This window comes from Syngnathoides biaculeatus, chromosome 22 (assembly GCF_019802595.1).
Source record: "Syngnathoides biaculeatus isolate LvHL_M chromosome 22, ASM1980259v1, whole genome shotgun sequence".
In the NCBI taxonomy this organism is placed as follows: domain Eukaryota; kingdom Metazoa; phylum Chordata; class Actinopteri; order Syngnathiformes; family Syngnathidae; genus Syngnathoides; species Syngnathoides biaculeatus.
In genome coordinates, this window is record NC_084661.1 from 7,284,162 (window position 1) to 7,305,675 (window position 21,514).

The window sequence follows — 21,514 nt, forward strand, 5'->3', positions numbered from 1 at the left end:
CTTTTCTCATTCACGCACATATATTCTGTTTTACTTCGGCTAATCTTCATTCCTCTCCTTTCCAGTGTATGTCTCCATCTTTCCAATTGTTCCTCTGCATGCTCCCTGCTTTCACTGCATATGACAATATCATCTGCGAACATCATGGTGGGGATTCCAGTCTAACCTCATCTGTCAGCCTATCCATTACCACTGCAAACAGGAAGGGGCTCAGAGCTGATCCCTGATGCAGTCCCACCTCCACCTTAAATTCCTCTGTCACACCTAAGGCACACCTCACCATTGTTCTGCTGCCATCATACATGTCCTGTACTATTTTAACATACTTCTCTGCCACACCAGACTTACGCATGCGCAGTACCACAGTTCCTCTCTTGGTACTCTGTCATAGGCTTTCTCTAGATCCACAAAGACACAATGTAGCTCCTTCTGACCTTCTCTGTACTTTTCCACGAGCATCCTCAAGGCAAATAATGCATCTGTGGTACTCTTTCTAGGCATGAAACCATACTGTTGCTCGCAGATACTTACTTCTGTCCTGAGTCTAGCCTCCACTACTCTTTCCCATAACTTCATTGTGTGGCTCATCAACTTTATTCCTCTATAGTTCCCACAGCTCTGAACATCCCCTTTGTTCTTAAAAATGGGAACTAGAACACTTTTCCTCCATTCTTCAGGCATCTTTTCGCCCGCTAGTATTCTGTTGAATAAGTTGGTCAAAAACTCCACAGCCATCTCTCCAAATTGCTTCCATACCTCTACCGGTATGTCATCAGGACCAACTGCCTTTCCATTTTTCATCCTTTGTAGTGCCTTTCTGACTTCCCCCTTAGTAATCATTTCCACTTCCTGGTCCTTCACTCTTGCCTCTTCAACTCTTCCTTCTCTCTCATTTTCTTCATTCATCAACTTCTCAAAGTATTCTTTCCATCTATTTAGTACACTACCGGCACCAGTCAACACATTTCCATCTCTATCCTTAATCACCCTTACCTGCTGCACATCCTTCCCATCTCTATCCCTCTGTCTGGCCAACCTGTAGAGATCCTTTTCTCCTTCTTTCGTGTCCAACCTGGTGTACATGTCTTCATATGCCTCTTGTTTAGCCTTTGCCACCTCTACCTTTGCCCTACGTCGCATCTCGATGTACTCCTTTCGCCTCTCCTCAGTCCTCTCAGTATCCCCACTTCTTCTTCGCTAATCTCTTTCCTTGTATGACTCCCTGTATTTTGGGGTTCCACCACCAAGTCTCCTTCTCCCCTTTCCTACCAGATGACACACCAAGTACTCTCCTGCCTGTCTCTCTGATCACCTTGGCTGTCGTCGTCCAGTCTTCCGGGAGCTTCGGTTGTCCATCGAGAGCCTGTCTCACCTCTTTCCGGAAGGCCGCACGACACTTCCTTTCTCAGCTTCCACCACATGGTTCTCTGCTCTACCTTTGTCTTCTTAATCTTCCTACCCACCACCAGAATCATCCTACATACTACCATCCTATGCTGTCGAGCTACACTCTCCCCTACCACTACTTTACAGTCAGTAACCTCCTTCAGATTACATCGTCTGCACAAAATATAATCTACCTGCGTGGTTCTACCTCCGCTCTTGTAGGTCACTATATTTCCTCCCTCTTCTGGAAATAAGTGTTCACTACAGCCATCTCCATCCCTTTTTGCAAAGTCCACCACCATCTGCCCTTCAAAGTTCCTTTCATGGATGCCGTACTTACCCATCACTTCTTCATTGCCCGTTTCCTTTACCAATATGTCCATTACAATCTGCACCAATCACAACTCTCTCGCTGTCTGGGATGCTCAGAACTACTTCATCTAGTTCCTTCCAGAATTTCTCTTTCAACTCTAGGTCACATCCTACCTGTGGTGCATAGCCGCTAACCACATTATACATAACACCCTCAATTTCAAATTTTAGTCTCATCACTCGATCTGATACTCTTTTCACCTCCAAGACATTCTTAGCCAGCTCTTCCTTTAAAATAACCCCTACTCCATTTCTCTTCCCATCTACTCCGTGGTAGAATAATTTAAACCCTGCTCCCAAACTTCTAGCCTTACTACCTTTCCACCTGCTCTCTTGGATGCACAGAATATCAACCTTTCTCCTAATCATCATGTCAACCAACTCCTGTGCTTTTCCTGTCATAGTCCCAACATTCAAAGTCCCTACACTCAGTTGTAGGCTCTGTGCATTCCTCTTTTTCTTCTGACGCTGGATCCGGTTTCCTCCTCTTCTTTGTCCTCGACCCACAGTAGCTGAATTTCCACCGACGCCCTGCAGGTTAGCAGTGCCGGGGGCGGGCGTTGTTAACCCGGGCCACGACCGATCCGGTATGGGATTCTTTAGATGAACGCTCATATTTGTTTGGCACAGTTTTTACGCTGGATGCCCTTCCTGACGCAACCCTCTGCATTTATCCGGGCTTGGGACCGGCCTACAGATTGCACTGGTTTGTGCCCCCATAGGGCTGCATTTTTCAAATAAAGTCATTGATATTAAGAAATTCATTGTGTCAGATTCCATATATTCTTCAAGTTGAATTTGGGAGGAATAGTAATCATTAGTAAATTCATTATTTGGTGGAATTGATTCTGGATTATTCTTTCCTTTAAGCAATCCACTGTACGTGTAATCTACTTCAGCAAAACGGGTCTAAACCCATCTTTCCAGTTCGGGTAAATGGCTAAGGAGACTGGATAAAACCACTTTAGGAACTTTAAACGTCTACAATGTCTTAAACACAAGATGTCACCACAGAGCCACCAAAAAAGACAATATTGGATTTTGACGCTTCGTTCATATTTGTCAAAAAAAATTTTAGACATGTATTTCTTTTGTCTGATGAAACCACCCATGAATGAGAATTTTTAATTTTTTTTAAAAATCAAATTCTGTGTACTCCATTTACGCTCCACTCATATTGGCAGATACATGATACTTACATTTTCTGTCTAAACTTAAAAGAGGACAGGTTCCGATGTAAAGATACAGTATCAATTTCATTTTTATTCTCTTTGTGCTGCCATTACACGAATGATGCCACTTCCCATCTATTTTTCTTGTACACAATGTATTGTAAAGTAACAGAAAAGGCTATATTTGGCTAGCGAGACAAATGAACTGTAGACAAGATTTTAATAAGACAAGGGACTAATTAAACTTGGGCCTCTTATCAAGTTACTCACTGTGTTCATATTAATAAGCAGAAATTAAAACTGTGTGCTTTCTACAATGCCACAATAATGGTAATTCTTCCAGTAATAGATTTTAGTGGTAGATTAAACAATTTTTTCCCCTAAATTGATTTTAATTTTAGTGGTAGATTTAAACTATTTTTTCCCCTAAATTGATTTTAATTCTATTCCTAGATTGGGCCATAAAATGTTGGCTGTCTGATTCTGAAAGCAGGGGTGAATGTTGCATTCCAAAGTAAAAGCAGATGTTTGCAAATGTCTCATTTTGTTATACTATTATTGGAAATGTCTCATTTTGTTATACTACTAAACACAAAAGCGAACCAGACTGGTTTTATGAAGGACTACAGAAATGAGAGAACATTTACCGTTGAGAGACTGAAATTAGAAGATTTTGGCAATTTTAAGTTAAACAATGGCACTTAATAAATTCACAAAAAAGGTTCCGATTAATTTATTGTGAAACCTCTAATTCATCCCTCACATCTATTTTTCCAGAAAATGCAAGCTTATTCAGAGATATAACTAAGACCCTGCCTACATCCCCTGCGGTCTGTTTCTCATTTCTTTTCCTATCCCAATCCCAGCAGTACCTCGTATGGGTCCATCTGACTCAACAGATAGCTCAGCGGTTGTTCTTTCGGTCTGATTTGATGCAACAACACACTGCATCTTTCTGGCAATTCCTTTATAACAAAGCCACTGCTCCATAAGAATCACAGCGCAGACCCCCTAACCCACTTTTTACGTATTAACTTCAAACCTAGTTTCGAGTTTGGGCCATTTTGATCAGTTGGAAGTACCCTGCTTTTTAGAAATTCAGTTATTGCTTTCAACAAGCTGCAGAGAAAATAATGCATTCCCCCCCACCCCGCACCTAAGTGTCCTTCACTCGTGATGTCTGCTGCACTTTGGCGGTCTGTAGCTGAGTGACTGCAAGCCACACTCAATGGGAATCATAAACATTCTGCAGTAGAATGTCAAGTAGGTCATCTCACACAATTAAGTGTTGAACAGAGAAACAAACGTACTATGTTTTTTAATGACAAAATTCTGGCCAAAACACAGTTCCATCTGGAGATGAGAGAGTTTCAGGCAACCATTAATAATTCAACAGTTGAGGTTTAAATAAGGACAACGTTTTGGTTATTAACAATACTAACTAGTACATTATATGTAGAAGGTGAGATATAATGCTCTGTCAGAAAATGTACACAAAAAAAAGAGGAAATTGTTGATTTTGTTGGTGTAATCAAAGGATCATTGTTAACTACCCGAAAGGGTTTGGGGTTTCTAAATCTCTGACCTCCTGCTTGCATTGCGCAAGAAATATAAATAATCCAGAGTGTGGTCGTAAAAATCTTCCAACCGCATCAAAGAGGGTGCTCCTGTGATGTAGTGGCGTACTTTTGTTGTACTTCATTTTCAGACACAATTTAAATTATATCTATCCATCCATTTTCTTTGGCACTTATCCTCACAAGAGTCATGGGAGTGCTGGAGCCTATCCTATTTGTCAACAGGCAGGAGGCAGGGTGCATCCTGACTTGGTTGCCCACCAGTCGCAGGGCACATAGAAACAAACAACCATTCACACTCACAATCACACCTAGGGGCAATTTAGTGTATCATGTATCTATTCTTTGTAACATTTTTGTTGGTTGGTGGGCTGAGAAATTTTTCAATTTTATAAAATATGTTCTTTGGCTCCATAAGAATTGGAAAGCACTGCTCTGTTCGGGTCATGTATTTTAATCAGTCACGTCAAAACAACTTTACAACATGACAGAAATATTGGGTGCTAATTTACTGTGATTAAATTATTTCACCCAACATTAGAGCATGATTCGACAGAACGGCAGCATGTTTACGCACAACACTTTGTCCTAGCATTAGCTTGCTAGGCGACATAAGGTTTTGTTCCCAGCTTGCAAGGCGTATTAAAGTATGTGAACATACCTCAACTAAACCTTACATGACCGTCCTCTCCTGTCCTGAGCAACGGTGACCACCAGCACACATTTTTCCCCATTTTGTCCTCATAGTACAGTTGGCACGATCCACTCTTGTTGACATCGCCCCAATAACAAGAATCTGGTCCCATTTGAGTTAAATAGATAAAGCCCAATGATTTTAGAAAAACGGGATGGTGTGGTATCAGAATACAGGTTTTTAATCCAATAGTCTAACATAGTGCAAGTGTGAAAGTGTAAATTTGTCTTGTAGTCAGATCCGGGGATCACGTGTCTTGTCTCAGACGGCCCTACTTTTAAATAACTTTATTGGCAGGCAGGTATTTACAGATTTACATCAAAAGACACAAGAGAAAGCTAAAAAATAAAGTCGCTCTTGGATTCAAATATAGTTGGAAAGATGGCAACGTGCAGTAAATGTCTTTTGCAGAGCTGATCAATGAAGTCTGTGATCGAGTTAGTGAATTATGAAATCAAGATGATCAGCACAAAATGCTTGTGATCGGCCAATACCGACCTCACCGATCAAATGGGCGTCAAGTCTAGTTTGCATGTTACCCCCGTGCTTGCATGGGTTTTCTCCTTTTACTGTGACTCTCTCGCACATTTAAAAACCATACTACTTTGTTGGATTGAAAACTCTAAATCTTCATTAAGTTTTTTGGGTACGTCCCCGGCGATTGGCTGGCTGGCCAATGCAGAGTGTACCTTTCTCTTGTCCAACGTATCTGGGATTGTCTCCAGTTTACTCGAGAACCTAGTTAAGATAAGTAGTATAGAAAATGCATGGATGAAGGAATATAGAATCTTTTTCATCTTGTCTAATTTCCTAAATTTTAGCTAGAGTGTCTGACCCCAACAATGTCTGTACACATGGCTAGCTATGAGTAATTCAGAAACCGTTGTGTTTTTGTAATGTGGGTTTTTGTCTCTAATATTGCCTCTCTGACAAACCCCCAATCCATTTATAGAAATGTATTGACTGGGGTCTTTTCAATTGAGCTTGACATTGTGAACAACCCATCAAGTACACTCAATGAAATGTCCAATTGCATGTAAGCAAGCAAACAATCAAGGCACAGTGACATCATAAAAGGTGTTTTGCTTGACTATTTATGATTATCACACTTGCACAGCACCACATTTTGGTCTATTTTCACACAATGTGACAAGTTTAAGTTTGCAGCTGCAATCGTGTATGCTTGACTTTGGCATTTCTGTTAGTACTGTTATTAACAATTATGGTGCCTTGGAGGGGAAGTTGTGTGTTAATTGTTAAAGATTAATTTAACTGGCAAGCTAGTGAGTGTAATGCTCAAAAATGGAAATACCATTTTATATAAATGTACATCTTTACTTTCTGCAGAGCTCCAATTTGTAGAGAAGATTCTCCCATGCCGTAGTCGCGTATTGCGTCTGCTGGGCCCACAGTCTTGACATTTAACTTATTAGAGCTCGATGACGTCAGTCCTTTGCGTCTGTAACAAGACATCTCATTACTGGGGCTTTTTAAGAGGATTTAGCTGGGAAAAAAGGGGGTCACAATCTCTGCTTGATGACTGAATTTTCAGTGCCACATGAAGATTCTCAGGTTTGGCGACTTCAATGCAGGCGTTTAAAATGAGATAAATGAGTTGAACTTTTTGAATGGGGAGGCATGGAAGCATGTTTGACTTACGATTCTCAGATTTGGAATTTGAGTCGTTACTCTGACCTTTCTTGTGCTTGTGTGAGTTTTTTCCAAGCACTCCTGCTTCATCCCACTTCCCAAAAACTTGCATTGAGCCCTGTAAATAATTAATAGTTTTCAATTTGAATGTGAATGGTTGTTTGTCTGTCTGTGGCCTATGATAATCTAGTGACCAGTCCAACATATACCCTGTGTTTTATATGAACCAACCATTCTGTACTGGGAAAGTATTCGCTCTCTGGGGTGTGCCGTGAGGGGAAACAAACAAAAAATCTTCTCCAATGACAATGTTATAAATTACTTCATCAAAACAATTACTTTGGTAAATACTGTTTTGGGATGTGGGAGGAAACTGGAGTACCGTGGGAAAACCCACAGAGGCACATTGAGAACATGCAAACTCCACACAGGTGTGGCCAGATTTGAACCCGCATTCTCAGAACTGTGAGGCAGATATGCAAACCAGTCAACCACCGTGCTGCTGCTGTACCACAGAGTTTATGAATACTAGAGCTGTAGCCAAGAAAAGGGTTTTTTGATATTGTCGCCAAGTATTCAATTACAGGATCATAAGTGTTGTGTATTTTGCCGTGACGTACAGTATAACTGTATTGCATCTTACCTTTCGGTAACCAATGGAATTGTTTGTTGTTTTTTTTTAAATGCTTTTTTTTATCAAATCCTAGGCAGGGACTGTAAACATTTGAAGTTTGCATTTTTATTGAAGGAGATTTTTTTTTTTGAGGGGGGGTTATTTTGTTCTTGGCCTTTGAAAAAAGATTTACCGTATTTTCCGCACTATAAGGCCCAATGCGTTATAAGGCACACAGTCAATGGCTGGCCTATTTCAAAACCTTTTTCAAGGCGCACAGAATAGACGCTATTAATAGATAATAGAGGCTGGGGTTACGTTATACATCCATTAGATGGGGTGCGCTAAAGGCTCAATATCAATCCATATATAAGGCCCACCTGATTATAAGGTGCACTGTCAGCCTTACAGAAAATGGAAGACTCTTAGGTGCGCCTTATAGTGCGGAAAATACGGTACATAAAGGTAGCTAGAGATAGAAGATAGCAATACAAGAATTCATGTTATTTAAATATAAAACAACAAACGTATACTACTAATGTCTTTTATCGCAAATTTGATTTCTCATGCATCTATGACAAAGTTGGTTTATTCCAGATTCAATGTTTCAGCAAAATTTAAGTTTGTCATATGATAAACTTTAACACCTTTATACTGATCAGGGGAACATACACATCGCAGTGATTTTTCATGTAATATTGAGTATTGAGTCTTGGAATCACCTTAGATTGATTCCAGCTTCCTGTGACCCTAAGCAGGATAAACTGTAAAGAATATGTATGTATTAGTTGCACAACATTTAAAAAATATTAGAAATTGTCTCCGTATTGTGCAGTACAATTTAACACCTCTTTAGACTACAACCAGAACGAATACTGTTGAATTATGTTAGACTATTTGATGTTTTCTTTTCATAAATTTGCTTCATCTTTCTGACACAAAAGGCTGGATATGACAAACTATGTATGTTAAGTTCTTATATAAGCATGACTCTGACTCTTGAAAATACATTGAAGTAGGTCAACAGTTTCATTTGGCACTTTTCATCGGACATTCCTTCCATTTCTCATTAATACCTTTTTCTAAGAAGCTGACAAGAGGTTGAATATCATTACCACACTTCCGATCAGAGCTCTGACCCTTTTTGGAAAAAAAAATAATTTTAATGCCTTTAAATAGAATTTTCATTTTGTCTTACTTAAAATCCTCACCTCCCCCTTCTTTAATTTGATACTAAAAACATTGTGTGTACTGGTGAGATTTTGGCTTATGAACTGATACAATTTCTAGGCTGTTTTATTGGCAAACGTTTGTTCAAAATAGAAATAATCTGTAACCCCAATAGTGTCATCATTGGACTAAATCCATTTGAAATAATGGGATTCTAACTACAAACACAAGTATAGTGGCTAGCTGTTGTGACTAAAGTTGTTACTTCTCATATAACTATTGCTCCCATAAGATCTACTCAACCGTGAACAGTAGTGCATTCAATGGGCTTTGCCTTGAATTGCCTTACTGTTGTCGCTTCAGTCATCATTCCCTTTGAACCGTGCTGAAAATAACACACTAATGATAGCATTGTGATCTGTTTTCCCTGCAGCATGACTGTAGTAATGAGGACCCAGGCCAGGTGGAGCGTACTTGACAGGAATGAGGTCTTTAACATGGGTGTGCTTCTCATAGCTGTGGGCTCTGTGTTTGTCGTAAGCAGCTTTCTCGCTCTGGGATTCACTGGGACATTCCTTGGTAAGTCGAACTGAGTGTGTACCGTATACTGTCTGTTGATGTAACGTGGTTTTACAGCCAATATTATGGTACAAAGTCAGAAAATACAACTCACATTTTGATCGACAGACCTTTTGTGTCAAGCGTTGGTCATCTCGAGTGACCGACTTTAGCCAAACACAAATTGCCCTCTATATATATATTTTTTTCTTTGCCGTTTGTCCTCACATGGGTCGCGTGGCGTGCTGGAGCCTATCCCAGCTGTCAACGGACAGGAGGTGGGATACACCTTGAACTCGTTGCCAGTCAATCGCAGGCACATCGAGACAAACAGCTGCACTCACAATCACACCTGGGGGCAATTTCCTGTTAATGTTGCATGTTTCGGGGAGAACATACAAACTCCACTCAGCAAGAGGGGAATATTATGTTTAGTTTAGTTTACCGTATTGTAATTATACACAATCAATGTACATTCAAATTGATAACATCTAAGGCTACCTCACTTTTTTTTTTTCCCCCGATTGCACACCTCAAGATCTTTCTTTATTACAAATATTGCCTAAAATCTTTGAATCATTTTCACAGTAAAATGTGTCAGTAAATGTATGCCCCCAAGTGGCTGGGTTAATCAAAGTGTTCATATTCACGCATTGCATAAATGGCCTCCTACGTGAAGAAAATTGCATTTAAATGTAAAAATCTCTCAGCCTTTAATTAGGTCATAATGTTTGCCCAATTAAAATACAATTACCTGAAGCTTAATACCTCGGCAGCATAATGAACTCATCAACACCCACAACTTCCTTGCCTCTCTTAGGCAGACATAGAAGGAATTGTCCTCATAATACAAATTGAATTTAAGGATGAAGGGAAAATGTATGCTCAAATGTAAGCCCCTCCGACCCACACAGGCGCTGGAGGGGGGAAAAGCTTGTGTTGATTTCATGTCGTCTGTGCTCTATATTAAGCGCCTCAAGTCACCATGACCTGATGAGTCAAGGTGATGAAGCAGAAACAAAGATAATCAAACTACACAGGGCGCTAATGTTTCTGCCACCTGGCATCCCAACTTAGCAATTGCGGTCAAACTTTTACCCTCTTACTACTACTACACATTTAGGAGAAACCAGGTTGCCCTTTTTCCACCTCCACAATGAAACCAAACATTGGTGACACAAGAAAACAGCAGGATTCATTTGGCATTGAATGTTGTCACTGTGGAGATTGAAAATTGGGTTAACGTATTGTTATGCCACTATTGCCGTTTTGTCACCCCTCCTCTCAATTCAAAAGCAAACAAGCAATTGCTGCCAACCCGCAGGGGTCTTGATGATTATGTATCACTGAACAGTTATATAACTTGGACATAAGCAGCCTCTCTTTGGCAGCATACAAGGCGACAGGATGTTTCCTAGATCTTTTTTTTTCTTCACATTTGCTTTAACTTGGCCAAATTCTGTGCATAAATTATCTGGGGAACTTGTTGCGTGGTGCTCAATTTGCAGTAAACTGTGGCCTACTTCAGACCCCTTCGGCGCAAGTAATCTTGCAATATTTGCTCTGTCAACTCAATGACCATTGAGTATAAAACCATGTTGCACTTCATTTTTTCATATTTTTGCAGTTCCAAACTTACAATACATAATAATTAAAAACTATGTCATCATCCAGCCATAGATTTAAATGGGCAATATTCAATTTCTGGTGCACCTTATGTAAATATCTGCTATGTTTCTGTAATGTATCTATTTATCCATCCATCCATTTTCTTTGCCAACTATCCTCAGGAGGGTCACATATTGAAAACCAATACAAGTACACGCAATAAATGTATAAACCAAGCAAAATACAAATACAGATAATTGCTAATATTTTGAGCACTAATGGGACAAGCCGAGAGAGAGAGAGAGAGAGAGAGAGAGAGAGAGAGGAGAGAGAGAGAGAGAAGAGAGAGAGAGAGAGAGGAGAGAGAGAGAGAGAGAGAGAGAGAGAGAAGAGAGAGAGAGAGAGAGAGAGAGATAGAGAGAGAGAGATCTCTCTCTCTCTCTCTCTCTCTCTCTCTCTCTCTCTCTCTCTCTCTCTCTCTCTCTCTCTCTCTCTCCTCTCTCTCTCTCTCGCTCTCTCTCTCTCTCTCGCTCTCTCTCTCTCTCTCTTTTTCTTTGCTCCCCTTTTTTTTTCTCCATTGTACATTGGTAGAAGGGTTTTCCTGATGATTTTTTTTAGGTCAACTTTGGCGGTGTGCATTACATCAGGACGCATTATACTAATACTTCACCAAATTCCAGTACCTGATGGCTTTTAGTCATTCATGTCTCTTGTTCAGGTTGTCAATGCTGACTCAAACCAAGCTTCATGGTAAAGTCTCTAACTCACATCCATCCATCCATTTTCTTTATGGCTTATCCAGGGTCGCGGGCAGTGCTGGAGCCTATCCCAGCTGTCAACGGGCAGGAGGCAGGGTACACCCTGACCTAGTTGCCAGCCAATCGCAGGGCACAGAGAGACAAACAGTCACACTCACAATCACACCTAGGGGCAATTTAGAGTGTCCAATTAATTTTGCATGTTTTTGGGATGTGGGAGGAAACCGGAGTGCCTGGAGAAAACCCACGCAGGCACAGGGAGAACATGCAAACTCCACAGAGGTGGGGCCAGGATTGAACTTGGGTCCTCAGAACTGTGAGGCCAACGCTTTACCTGCTAAGCCACCGTGCCACCTGTATCTATTTATTTCACTTTTAATTTTTGACCATGTGGGTTTTTTTTCTTTTTTGTTTTTATTATTAGTTTTATATATTTGTATCTTTGTACTGAATGACCTGCACCTTAGAGAAGGGATCTGAGGAAAAACACACCACAGAATTTTATTCAGGAAGACAAAATAATAGTGAAATAATTTTACCAAAAGTCAGTGTAAACAAAATGAATATTGAGAAATCATTTAGTAACTTTCTTATTTATTAATGACAAGTGAAAATATGATGGAAATACACCTAATTTACTAAACTTCTTTTTTAGATTAAATATTAGACACTGTTGAGTGAGTAGAGGTCTTCGTGACATTTAAATTTAAAGTAAATTACTAGTTATATTCTGTGAAATAAATATAGCGCTAAATGTGTTGCATTATACTTAATTAGCATTTACCCACTAAAAGAATTCACAGAAACAAGCCAGCAGCATTCCTTAATGGCTGCAACACAAAGTGACCACATTTGTCAAATTCCATATGACTGCGAAGATTTTAAAAAAATTCATTCATTCATTGGAATTATCTTTAAAGCAATACATAAATTAAACATAAAATAATGAGCATTGTTTGTCATGTCATAATCTTGCTGGAAACTGGTGTCTGTTATGTACTCTGCAGGTGATTACTTTGGCATTCTGATGAATGAGAAGGTGACGCGCTTTCCTTTCAGCCTCACGGAGAACCCCATGTACTGGGGCAGCACAGCTCACTACCTTGGCTTAGCACTCATGTAAGTGTGTTTTTGTTGTTGTTGTTTTTTTAAATATATACAGTGTACTGTATGCAGGGTTTGACAAAGTTTCGGCCTACCAGTTACAGAGGCTAGTAGTTACAACCCACACAGCATATACACTATCCGCAATTTTGTTGTTGGAGATGTTTATTTCAATTTATTTGAATGTAAATGACCACAGTGCACACTTTAAATTTAAGAATCCATAAATTTGTGACGTTACAAGAACAATCATACAGCTCCAACCCTGCCTCCTGCCCGAAGATGGCTGGGATAGGCTCCAGCACTCCCGCAACCCTTGTGAGGATAAGTGGCTCCGTTAATGGATTGATGGATGCAGTCTTAAAAAATAAAATGCTCTCACCAAGTTACCTCCATCTTGAGATTGTATTGAAATACATTTCCATGGAAACTGGGAGCACATAACAACCTCAGCCTGCGTAGTTATGGCAAGTGCTTCAGGGTTAATGAGCCATGAAAAGCTGGCATGCTGTATAGCCTTCTTTCTTTCTCACACCCTCGCCCTAATTCCATTACCTTGATTGTCCCTTTGCTGTGAATTATTTTTCTGTTTTTCTGTATAATTTTTCTTCACGTTCACCACTAGGACCGTATTAGTTTATATTTAAGGCATGCCTCAGCCTTTCAGAGTCCAGGTGTATTGTATAATTTATCAGAGGCACTGTGCAAAAAAATAAATAAATAAATAAAGTGTGGCCGGTGCACCAGACCAATCAGTCTTTTGAGGGATGTATTTTTTAACTTTTAGATGTCACAGATACGATACTGATACCACAGTCAAATCAGTGCTGTCTCCTAAAGAGATTGGATTGTATCATAGTAGTCTAGCAGTTTTATGAAAAGACAACTAAATAATACTTCAAGGACAGTAAAACACAACAGTTTTTCGAAAAATTACAATCAATTCTTTTTCAGATGGATTGTTCTCACTGTGTTTTTATTTAGCTTCTGGATTTTTGTTATCAGTATACTGCATCTAAACTGGAGCTACAGAGTGGATATTATGTCTTGACACATCTCTTCAAATCAATCAATCAATCAGTTGTTTTATCAAGAAAACAAAGAACCCATTTTGACAAATCTCTATTCCAAGGATTTATTAGCCAAGTAGATGGAGCACAATTCAAGTCATAATACATTGTATACATAAAAGAACACATCAGAATTACAGCTAGACCACTGCTGTTGATAGAATAGGATTTTCTTCACACGGAAAGCAGTAAATGCTGACCAAATGTTTTCATATCTTAAAAAAAAGAATGGGGGGGGGCTTTAAATCACCTTAACTCATGTGGGGAAAATATTATTTTGGCTGAACTTTATGGCTAAACATGACACTCCTGATCAGAAAAAGAATATCCTTCGTACCGTGACACATCGTGGTACTAGCAGCATGCTTTGGCGCTGTTTTTCTTCAGCTGGATCTGAGGTCTTATAAAAGGTGGAAGGAATTATGAGCAATTCAAGATCGCAGTCGGTGGTAAACCGAAACCTTCAGGTTCCTATTACAAAGCGAAAAAAATCACCAATTTAGTACACATTTTAATTTCCAAAACTGGAAAGCACAAATCCATTTACCAAGAAACATGAAGTACATGTTATTTGTATTTGTGGGCAACAAAGTGATCTGGAGGGCAAGATCTGTGCCACCTGTGAAATATATGTGCTGAGGATGTGACTTTATCGGTCCGGCCGTGTTAGCGGTGCGCTAGCGTGTTACTGCTGCATCTCAGTGATTTTTACCATATTTTTTTTTTCTAACCGGCCCTGTTAGCGCAGCGGCGCTAACATTAGCGTTAGTGCGGTAGCAGGCGCTAGCATTAGCGTGCCAGCGCTAGCGCTAAACTCTGTGTACCATCTTTCTTTGTAAATATCTCGTGTTTCAATGTCTGTTTCAATGTGGGCACTTGCGGCTTTTACACGGCTGCGGGCTATTTTTGTACAAAATGGTATTTCCTTTACAAATGTACTGGGTGAGGCTTATTACCAGGTGCGCTCAGTAGGCCAGGAATTACGGTAAATTGCGCAGGTTGTAGGTCACATTATTGGTGGAATTTGGAAAATATCTTGAAGTAATTTCTTTTATATTATTGAAACCTGGCATTTGGAACAGACATGTAGACATTTACATCCGTTATATAGGATGTGATTAAACACATTTTCATGTAAATTCCAAGTTGTTCACCTGTGAAGGTGTCCACGTTAGAATTTTATTTTGCCCATGAAGTCACACTAAAGCTTACCAAAAAAATTAATTTGTCTTAGGTTTCATCTCATCTGGTATTCTTAGTACAAACATGTCAATCATTGGATGCAGTTTAGTATTGGTGATGTGCCTTTTTGTGTCTGAGGAACCATTCGAATAAGCTAAATAATGGACTAGTCTCTTAGAAGACCCGACAGTAGATTGTGTGAGTCCATCCTCAAACACAAAAACATCTATTTAAAATTGGGTGAGCTCCACTAAATGTTGGCATTTCTTGGCAAGATCTATGGGGTAGCGCTCCAGTTTCTACAATAAGCACACTTTGTGTTTGCAGTAGAAAGATCTACATGTATAGGAAGGGATTTAGTTACCAGTTTTCATCAACAGTATAACTTCAACCCATGCACTTGTCCAGTTAAACTACTCCTGTGGACAATATATCTGTCATAAGAGCAATAAACTCCAAATTATCCCCTCGGTGGAATAGAAGAAAAATGGGTTTGGATTTAGAGAGGAGGGGGGAAATAAATGAACAAAATCCTTTTGGCCCTCACTGTGCCAGACTGCCACACATTAGGCCACTTACCAGGCTCTTGTGTAACCAAGATGTTTTATAATAAGTAGGAAGAAGAAGGGATCTGAATAGGTCACATGACGTCCTTCTCTTTGTGGCGAACTGTCGTTTTATATGCAGAGTAACACTTTAGCCATAATACTGTGCCACAAAGGTACTCCCTGGGTGTGTCTATTACAGAGCCATGGCACCTATTATGTCATTGGCCAATATACTTATAATAATGTAAAATACGAGCAGAATTTCGCAGACCTCAAAAAAATGACTCTGTCCAGTGACGGGCCTTGAGTTTGACACCTGTAGGTCGAAGCGTGAACGTGAGAGTGAAAGGTTGTGATTCCATGGTGTACTCTGTAAAGTCTCTTGGGATAGACTGACTTGATTGTGATTTATAAACAGAGTATTAAGGTGGGATGAATACCACAGCAACGTCGCTGATTAGCTTTGCGAATCACAGTATTATGATAGTAAAGTTACCACCACGCTACTGCAAGATATCACTGTATCGAAAACTGTTTGGATGTTCTTGACTTTGCGTTCACTAGGTGGTGTGAGTATTCACATTGACTCTGGAAAAAGTAGAATTCACGCAAACCTTGCAACAGGCTCGCCTCTGCCTTCTACAATATGAAAAACATATCTAGAGGGAAGTCTTGTATGTGTCAAGCAGACCAGGAAAAGCTCATCCATGCCTTTATCTCAAGTACACTTGACTACTGTAATGGTCTTCTGACTGGACCCCCGATAAAGAGTATTAAACACCTGCCGCTCATTCACAATGCTGCAGCTCGAGTTCTGACCAAAACAAAGCGGTCAGAGCATATAACTCTAATCCTAAAGTCCTTGCACTGGCTTCCAGTCAGCTTTAGAATAGATTTTAAAGTTCTGCTACTGGTCTATAAATCACTAAATGATTTAGGTCCTGAATACATGAGAGAAATGGTTATGGAATACAAACCCAGTAAAGCTCTGAGATCGACTGACTCAGGTCAAATAGTGAAGCGCAGAGTCCAAAGGAAATATGGTGAAGAAGCATTTAGCTATTATGCTGCACACAAATGGAATAAGTTGCCAACAGAGGTGTGGTCAGCCCCAAGTGTGAATGTTTTTAAATCCAGGTTGAAAACTTTTTTCTCATGCTTTTTAGAATGTATCCACTTTTTGATCATATTACTTGCACTGTATGTGGTTTTAATTCTTTTTTTCTGTAATATTGTGTTTGTCATTTTTGTTGGTTTTCATCCCGTTTTTAATCTTTTATCTCTTTGTTTTCAAATGCCTTTAATCATGTAAAGCACATTGAGTTACCTTGTGTACGAAATGCGGTATACAAATAAATTTGCTTTGCTTTGCTTTGGCCTTCGAAACTTTCCGTTCCATCAGCTGATATTTGTCTGAGGAGTTCTGTTTTGTAGCACATTTGAGTCCCGTGAACTTCTGCGCCTCTTTTCATCTCACACCGGTTTGTATCAGAGCAGAGATTTCTGGAGGAGGCGTTGAGAAGTCCTGGTGAAACTAGTCAAGGTAAACAAAATGACACTTTAAATGAAAACCAGTGGCAACCTTCAAAAGTACTTGTTTTGTACTAAAGTAGAAGGACCGGGACTTGTTTAAAAATAAAGACTCGGGTAAAAGTAGTGATTCTTCTTCTGTACTTTTGAACCAAAATGGCACTATACACCACAGAATCCACAGCAAAGTTCAGAGGTCAAATGGGCATCATGCCCCACTTACAGTAGATATCAACTAAAGAACTACATCTGGCCGATAATAAGATTGTGGTTTGTGGTTAGTTTCAGTGAGTAAACACATTATCGTAACATAATCGAAAAGGGGATTATCAATAGTATGAGTGCTTTACTTCAGTTACTTTGCTAATTTTCATGTGCTCTGCTCGAGGGATGCGAACTATGGGCAATGATTGTGAAAAGGTCACATGTCCGCTCCAGGCAAAATCTCCTTTTTTGCTTACCTCACTCCTTACTCTTAAGTCAAAGAAGATGATTTTAGTGTCATTCTTGTTTACCCAAGTTACACAACAGCCTTTTTTAGTCATTTACTTGTTTTGCTCGTCGTATGATTCCAACTGTATTTTTTTCCCCAATTTATTTTTTTTTCCACCCAAACACAGTGGAACCTTTTGGAAATACTTTGTTCCAGTGATGCTTAGCTTGTTCATATTTAGAAGTACGGTACTTTCCCAAAGTAAAAGCATCCATCATTCATTAGAGTGAAGCATGTGAGCTGGAGCATGTCCCAGGTGACTTCAGGTGAATGTTAGACCACACCTGGTTCCGTCCACGCGGTGAATAGACAGACAACCATTCACAGTGAATGGTAGAGTACACCTGGTTCCGTCCACACGGTGAATAGACAGACAACCATTGACAGTGTCACCTATGCACAATTTACTCTTCAATTAACATCGGGAGCCTGTTTTTAAAATGTGGGAGGATGCCGCAGTATTGGAGAAACCCACGGTAGCAGGAAAAAGCACCTATACATATGAAAGCCAAACAAAAAGCAAATCACAATTGTGGAGTTCATCAGATGCTCGCTGAGATGAAGTCCCTTGTGATATTCTGTGTAAGTGTTGCTTTCAAATCTGGGTTGAATTCGGAATGGGACGACTTTAGGAGCATTGGTTACTCAGATACTCTGCTTTACATGTTGTCATGTTGCATCATTAGAAGTCGCATATGGAGATGGTGCTGCATATTCATGAGCACAGTCAGTCACTTGTGTGGACAGACTCAACAGATGGTCTGTCCTAGGGAGAAAAAAAAAAAAAAAGAAAAATGCTACTGTAAACTACCACAACAGATGGTATGAATATTTGTGACATGAATTGTAGCATTTTTTGTCAATATGCAGCCATTTTGAAGTCACATTGTGCTGATTCTCAATCATTTGATAAATTTAAAGTCATTGCGGATAATGCCCAGTATTTAATGGAAGGGACATAATTTGCAGTTGTCAATGATTTGCATGAAATCAGCAAATTGGTTCTTATCATATTTGATGCCAGACAATAAGACCAGAATTTCCAAATTAGCAGGAAAAATTGATGGCAGCACAATTTGCTAGTGGTTAGTACAAGTGCTTCACAGTGGGAAAGTCCCGGGTTTGAATCTCGGCTCACGCTTTGTTTGCATGGGTTTCTTCCAATATACATGTTAAGCTAATTGAAGACCTGCCATTGTCTGTCAGTGTGAATGTGAGTTTTTTTGTTTTTTTTATTGCAATTTACTGGCTTATTTTAAATTGTCGGACTCATCTGGACAAATGAGATAACCTCCTTTGTGCAGATGATACTTTAAAAAAATATATTTTGGAGACATGATATAAGGCAACATTTGAAAGAGCATAAAAAATAATCACTATAGGCATGTTTCCAGCCAACGCAAAGGTTTAAAAACTAATCTATCAATTGTACTTCATTTATTTAAACAATTCATTTCCTTACACAAGATTCTTCATTTTTCAAACAAGATTGAAATGTTTTTCTTGGATGTCAGAAGCGTTAATGAACTCCTTTACATCCACAATTTAACATCCAGTGTGCATATTGGCAATTGATGTAATGCCGAATGACCAAGCTGCGTGTTAACGGCGTTAATTAGTCTGCAATAAGTTGAGTAATTGGGGAAAAATAAGGACACGGGCTGAGTCATTGTGACCATACTGACCAACTTTTTGTTCTTCCCTGTGTCACCATCGCTGTCTGGCGAACTGGGTCAATTTTGTAAGCTTCATCAAGAATTCAGCTTTATGCCTCCCCCGCCACCATGTGATGTTGATGTCAATATGGCTCTCGTGTACACTACGTATTTCTCTAGTAGGTCATTAATTACATCCCATATTGGTGGTGGCAGATTGTTTGTGATCTACAAATAGCACTGTTAGGGGTTTATGCAAAACCTAAACAATGCGAGTTAACACCACAGTCTATTGACAGCAGAATATTTGGCACTCTACCCAACTAGGCTTTTACTTGTCCAGCTTTTTCTCATTAGTTTTGTTGACCCGGTGCCCTTTCTCTTCATTTTCCTTTTGAATGCTTTAGGTGCTTTCTTTTTGGATGAGTTGTATTTATTTATTTATTTATTTATTATTATTGCTGACCAAAACAAAAAATGTGTCAGTGGGTCACTCTCAAACCAGGAATATGTAGGTCACCATATTGTGCTGCGTGTTTCGTCTGCAGCTGTCACAAGACTTCATTTCAGACGGATACATAATAGGAAATCAATTTGATGTCAATTGACGTCACAGTGCCGCCTTGCCGTTTGGCGTCGTCTATTATATTTCACAAAAGTTGGCTCGGTCTTTGAATACGATGACATTAGGTGTAAGTAATATGGCCAGGATGCAATTTGTACAAACATGAGTGTCTTTGGAGGACCAAGATATGAATAATATTGTACAGCCCTGATTTTGACAGTTGAACTGACATTCATTACTACATCTCACACAATGTGCATATGTCTGAGGGTGAAGTGTGTTACTATGAGAGGCCCATCACGGAAGTACCGTATAATCAATTCCAATATGCACTTGTTTTGAGCAGATACATACATGCATAAATTTTGTACTTATGACTTATCTCTGATTCGTTTCCCCTTTTTGTGTCACCAGAGGTGCAAGTCCAATTGGTCTTGTCTTAACTGCAATCGTAGCCTTGGTCTACAAGATAGCAATACAATTTGAGGGGTAAGTTCCACACAATATTGAACGGATGTAGATATAAAAACAAATGTGTATAGATATGTTTTGTTTGGTCGGGGTCTCAATGGTTCTGTTGATTTTTGTATTTTTTTGCCTGAGAAAAAGATTGGATAGCACTTTTAGCTTCATATTGCGTTGTTACTAGCTTAGCAGTGTCGCCATTTGCCACATTCATCTGGCTTGAATCCAAAATATTTCTACAACGCTGATGTGACATTAGACTTGGGAATGATTTCATTGATGCCACTTAACTTTTTATAATCGTACAACAACAGCCATCAAAAAAATGTGGGCATGTTTCTGTGTGTTTTAGTGAGTCTCGCCCGCTACAGCTGCAATTTTATTAATTGACAGGAGAAGGGTACAAGTACTGCATAAAAAGAAAGATCTAAATGAGAATTCATCAAACCAATTTTATTTATCAAACCTAAGATCATATAGTCATCATCGTGATCACAATAGGCCTAATTCCTTGAAATCTAAAGTAATCGGCATGGGACTCAAAACACTTAATAATGTGATCTTTAGCAGACTGTCTGAATACAGACTTGTATTGTGTTCTCTAAATTTGACATAGTTTAAAGCACAGATCTTGACCTCTAGATCGCTTTGTTGCTTACAAATACAAATAACATGTACTTGATGTTTCTTGGTAAATGGATTTGTGCTTTCCAGTTTTGGAAATGAAAATGTGTACTAAATTTGCAAACTGTCTTCAATTTCAAGACATTACTAGCGACACACTCATCACACTGCCCAAATAGGCATGCTTGTTGTATTCATATGCATTTCTTGCTCATACTGAATTTTGACCGATTCTACACAGATATTGTTTTGCGGTATTACTGTTGAAACCGTACAAAATCTCACATCAAGATTAATCAGCATGATAAGAGCACTTGTGATTAGTCTGCAGGGCATTTTGGGCTGACAAACCTCTTACAGTGCTGCTAGATCCACTGAAGAGTCATCAGTTTCGGGGAGGCATCCAAATGCTCCTTGTTCTGCATCCTCCTCCAGGAATTTTGTGGCCTTCTTGACTTTGGAACCTGAGTGCTCCAGTTGAACCGTGGCAGCAGACTTCTGCCGCATTTGTCTTCGACCGAGCTTGATAGCTCTGTCTATGACTCCTTTTTCCTCTCGTAGGCCACCTTCATTCTCTCCTCCTATGGGGGCAGTCAGTTCTGCCATGAAAACTGTCCTTGTAGTCTGAATCAAATGACAATCTGCTCATCATGAGGAGTCTTGTTGATTTTACAAGGAACTTTAATTGGCATTTTGAGGTCAACTGAAATTTTTCACTCA

The 21,514-nt window shown here is 39.5% G+C and overlaps 1 protein-coding gene across 3 annotated transcripts in view; it reads left to right on the forward strand.

The window, feature by feature from the left end:
- Positions 1-21,514, forward strand: part of pemt (phosphatidylethanolamine N-methyltransferase) — a 39,057-nt gene that overhangs the window by 13,904 nt on the left and 3,639 nt on the right. For 2 of the 3 annotated variants that reach the window (XM_061810397.1, XM_061810398.1), the window contains exons 5-7: positions 9,068-9,213; positions 12,566-12,677; positions 20,120-20,194. In XM_061810397.1, the coding sequence (XP_061666381.1) occupies positions 9,068-9,213; positions 12,566-12,677; positions 20,120-20,194 (333 nt within the window). The remainder of the gene's footprint in view (positions 1-9,067; positions 9,214-12,565; positions 12,678-20,119; positions 20,195-21,514) is intronic. The other variant, XM_061810399.1, reaches the window with a different exon arrangement.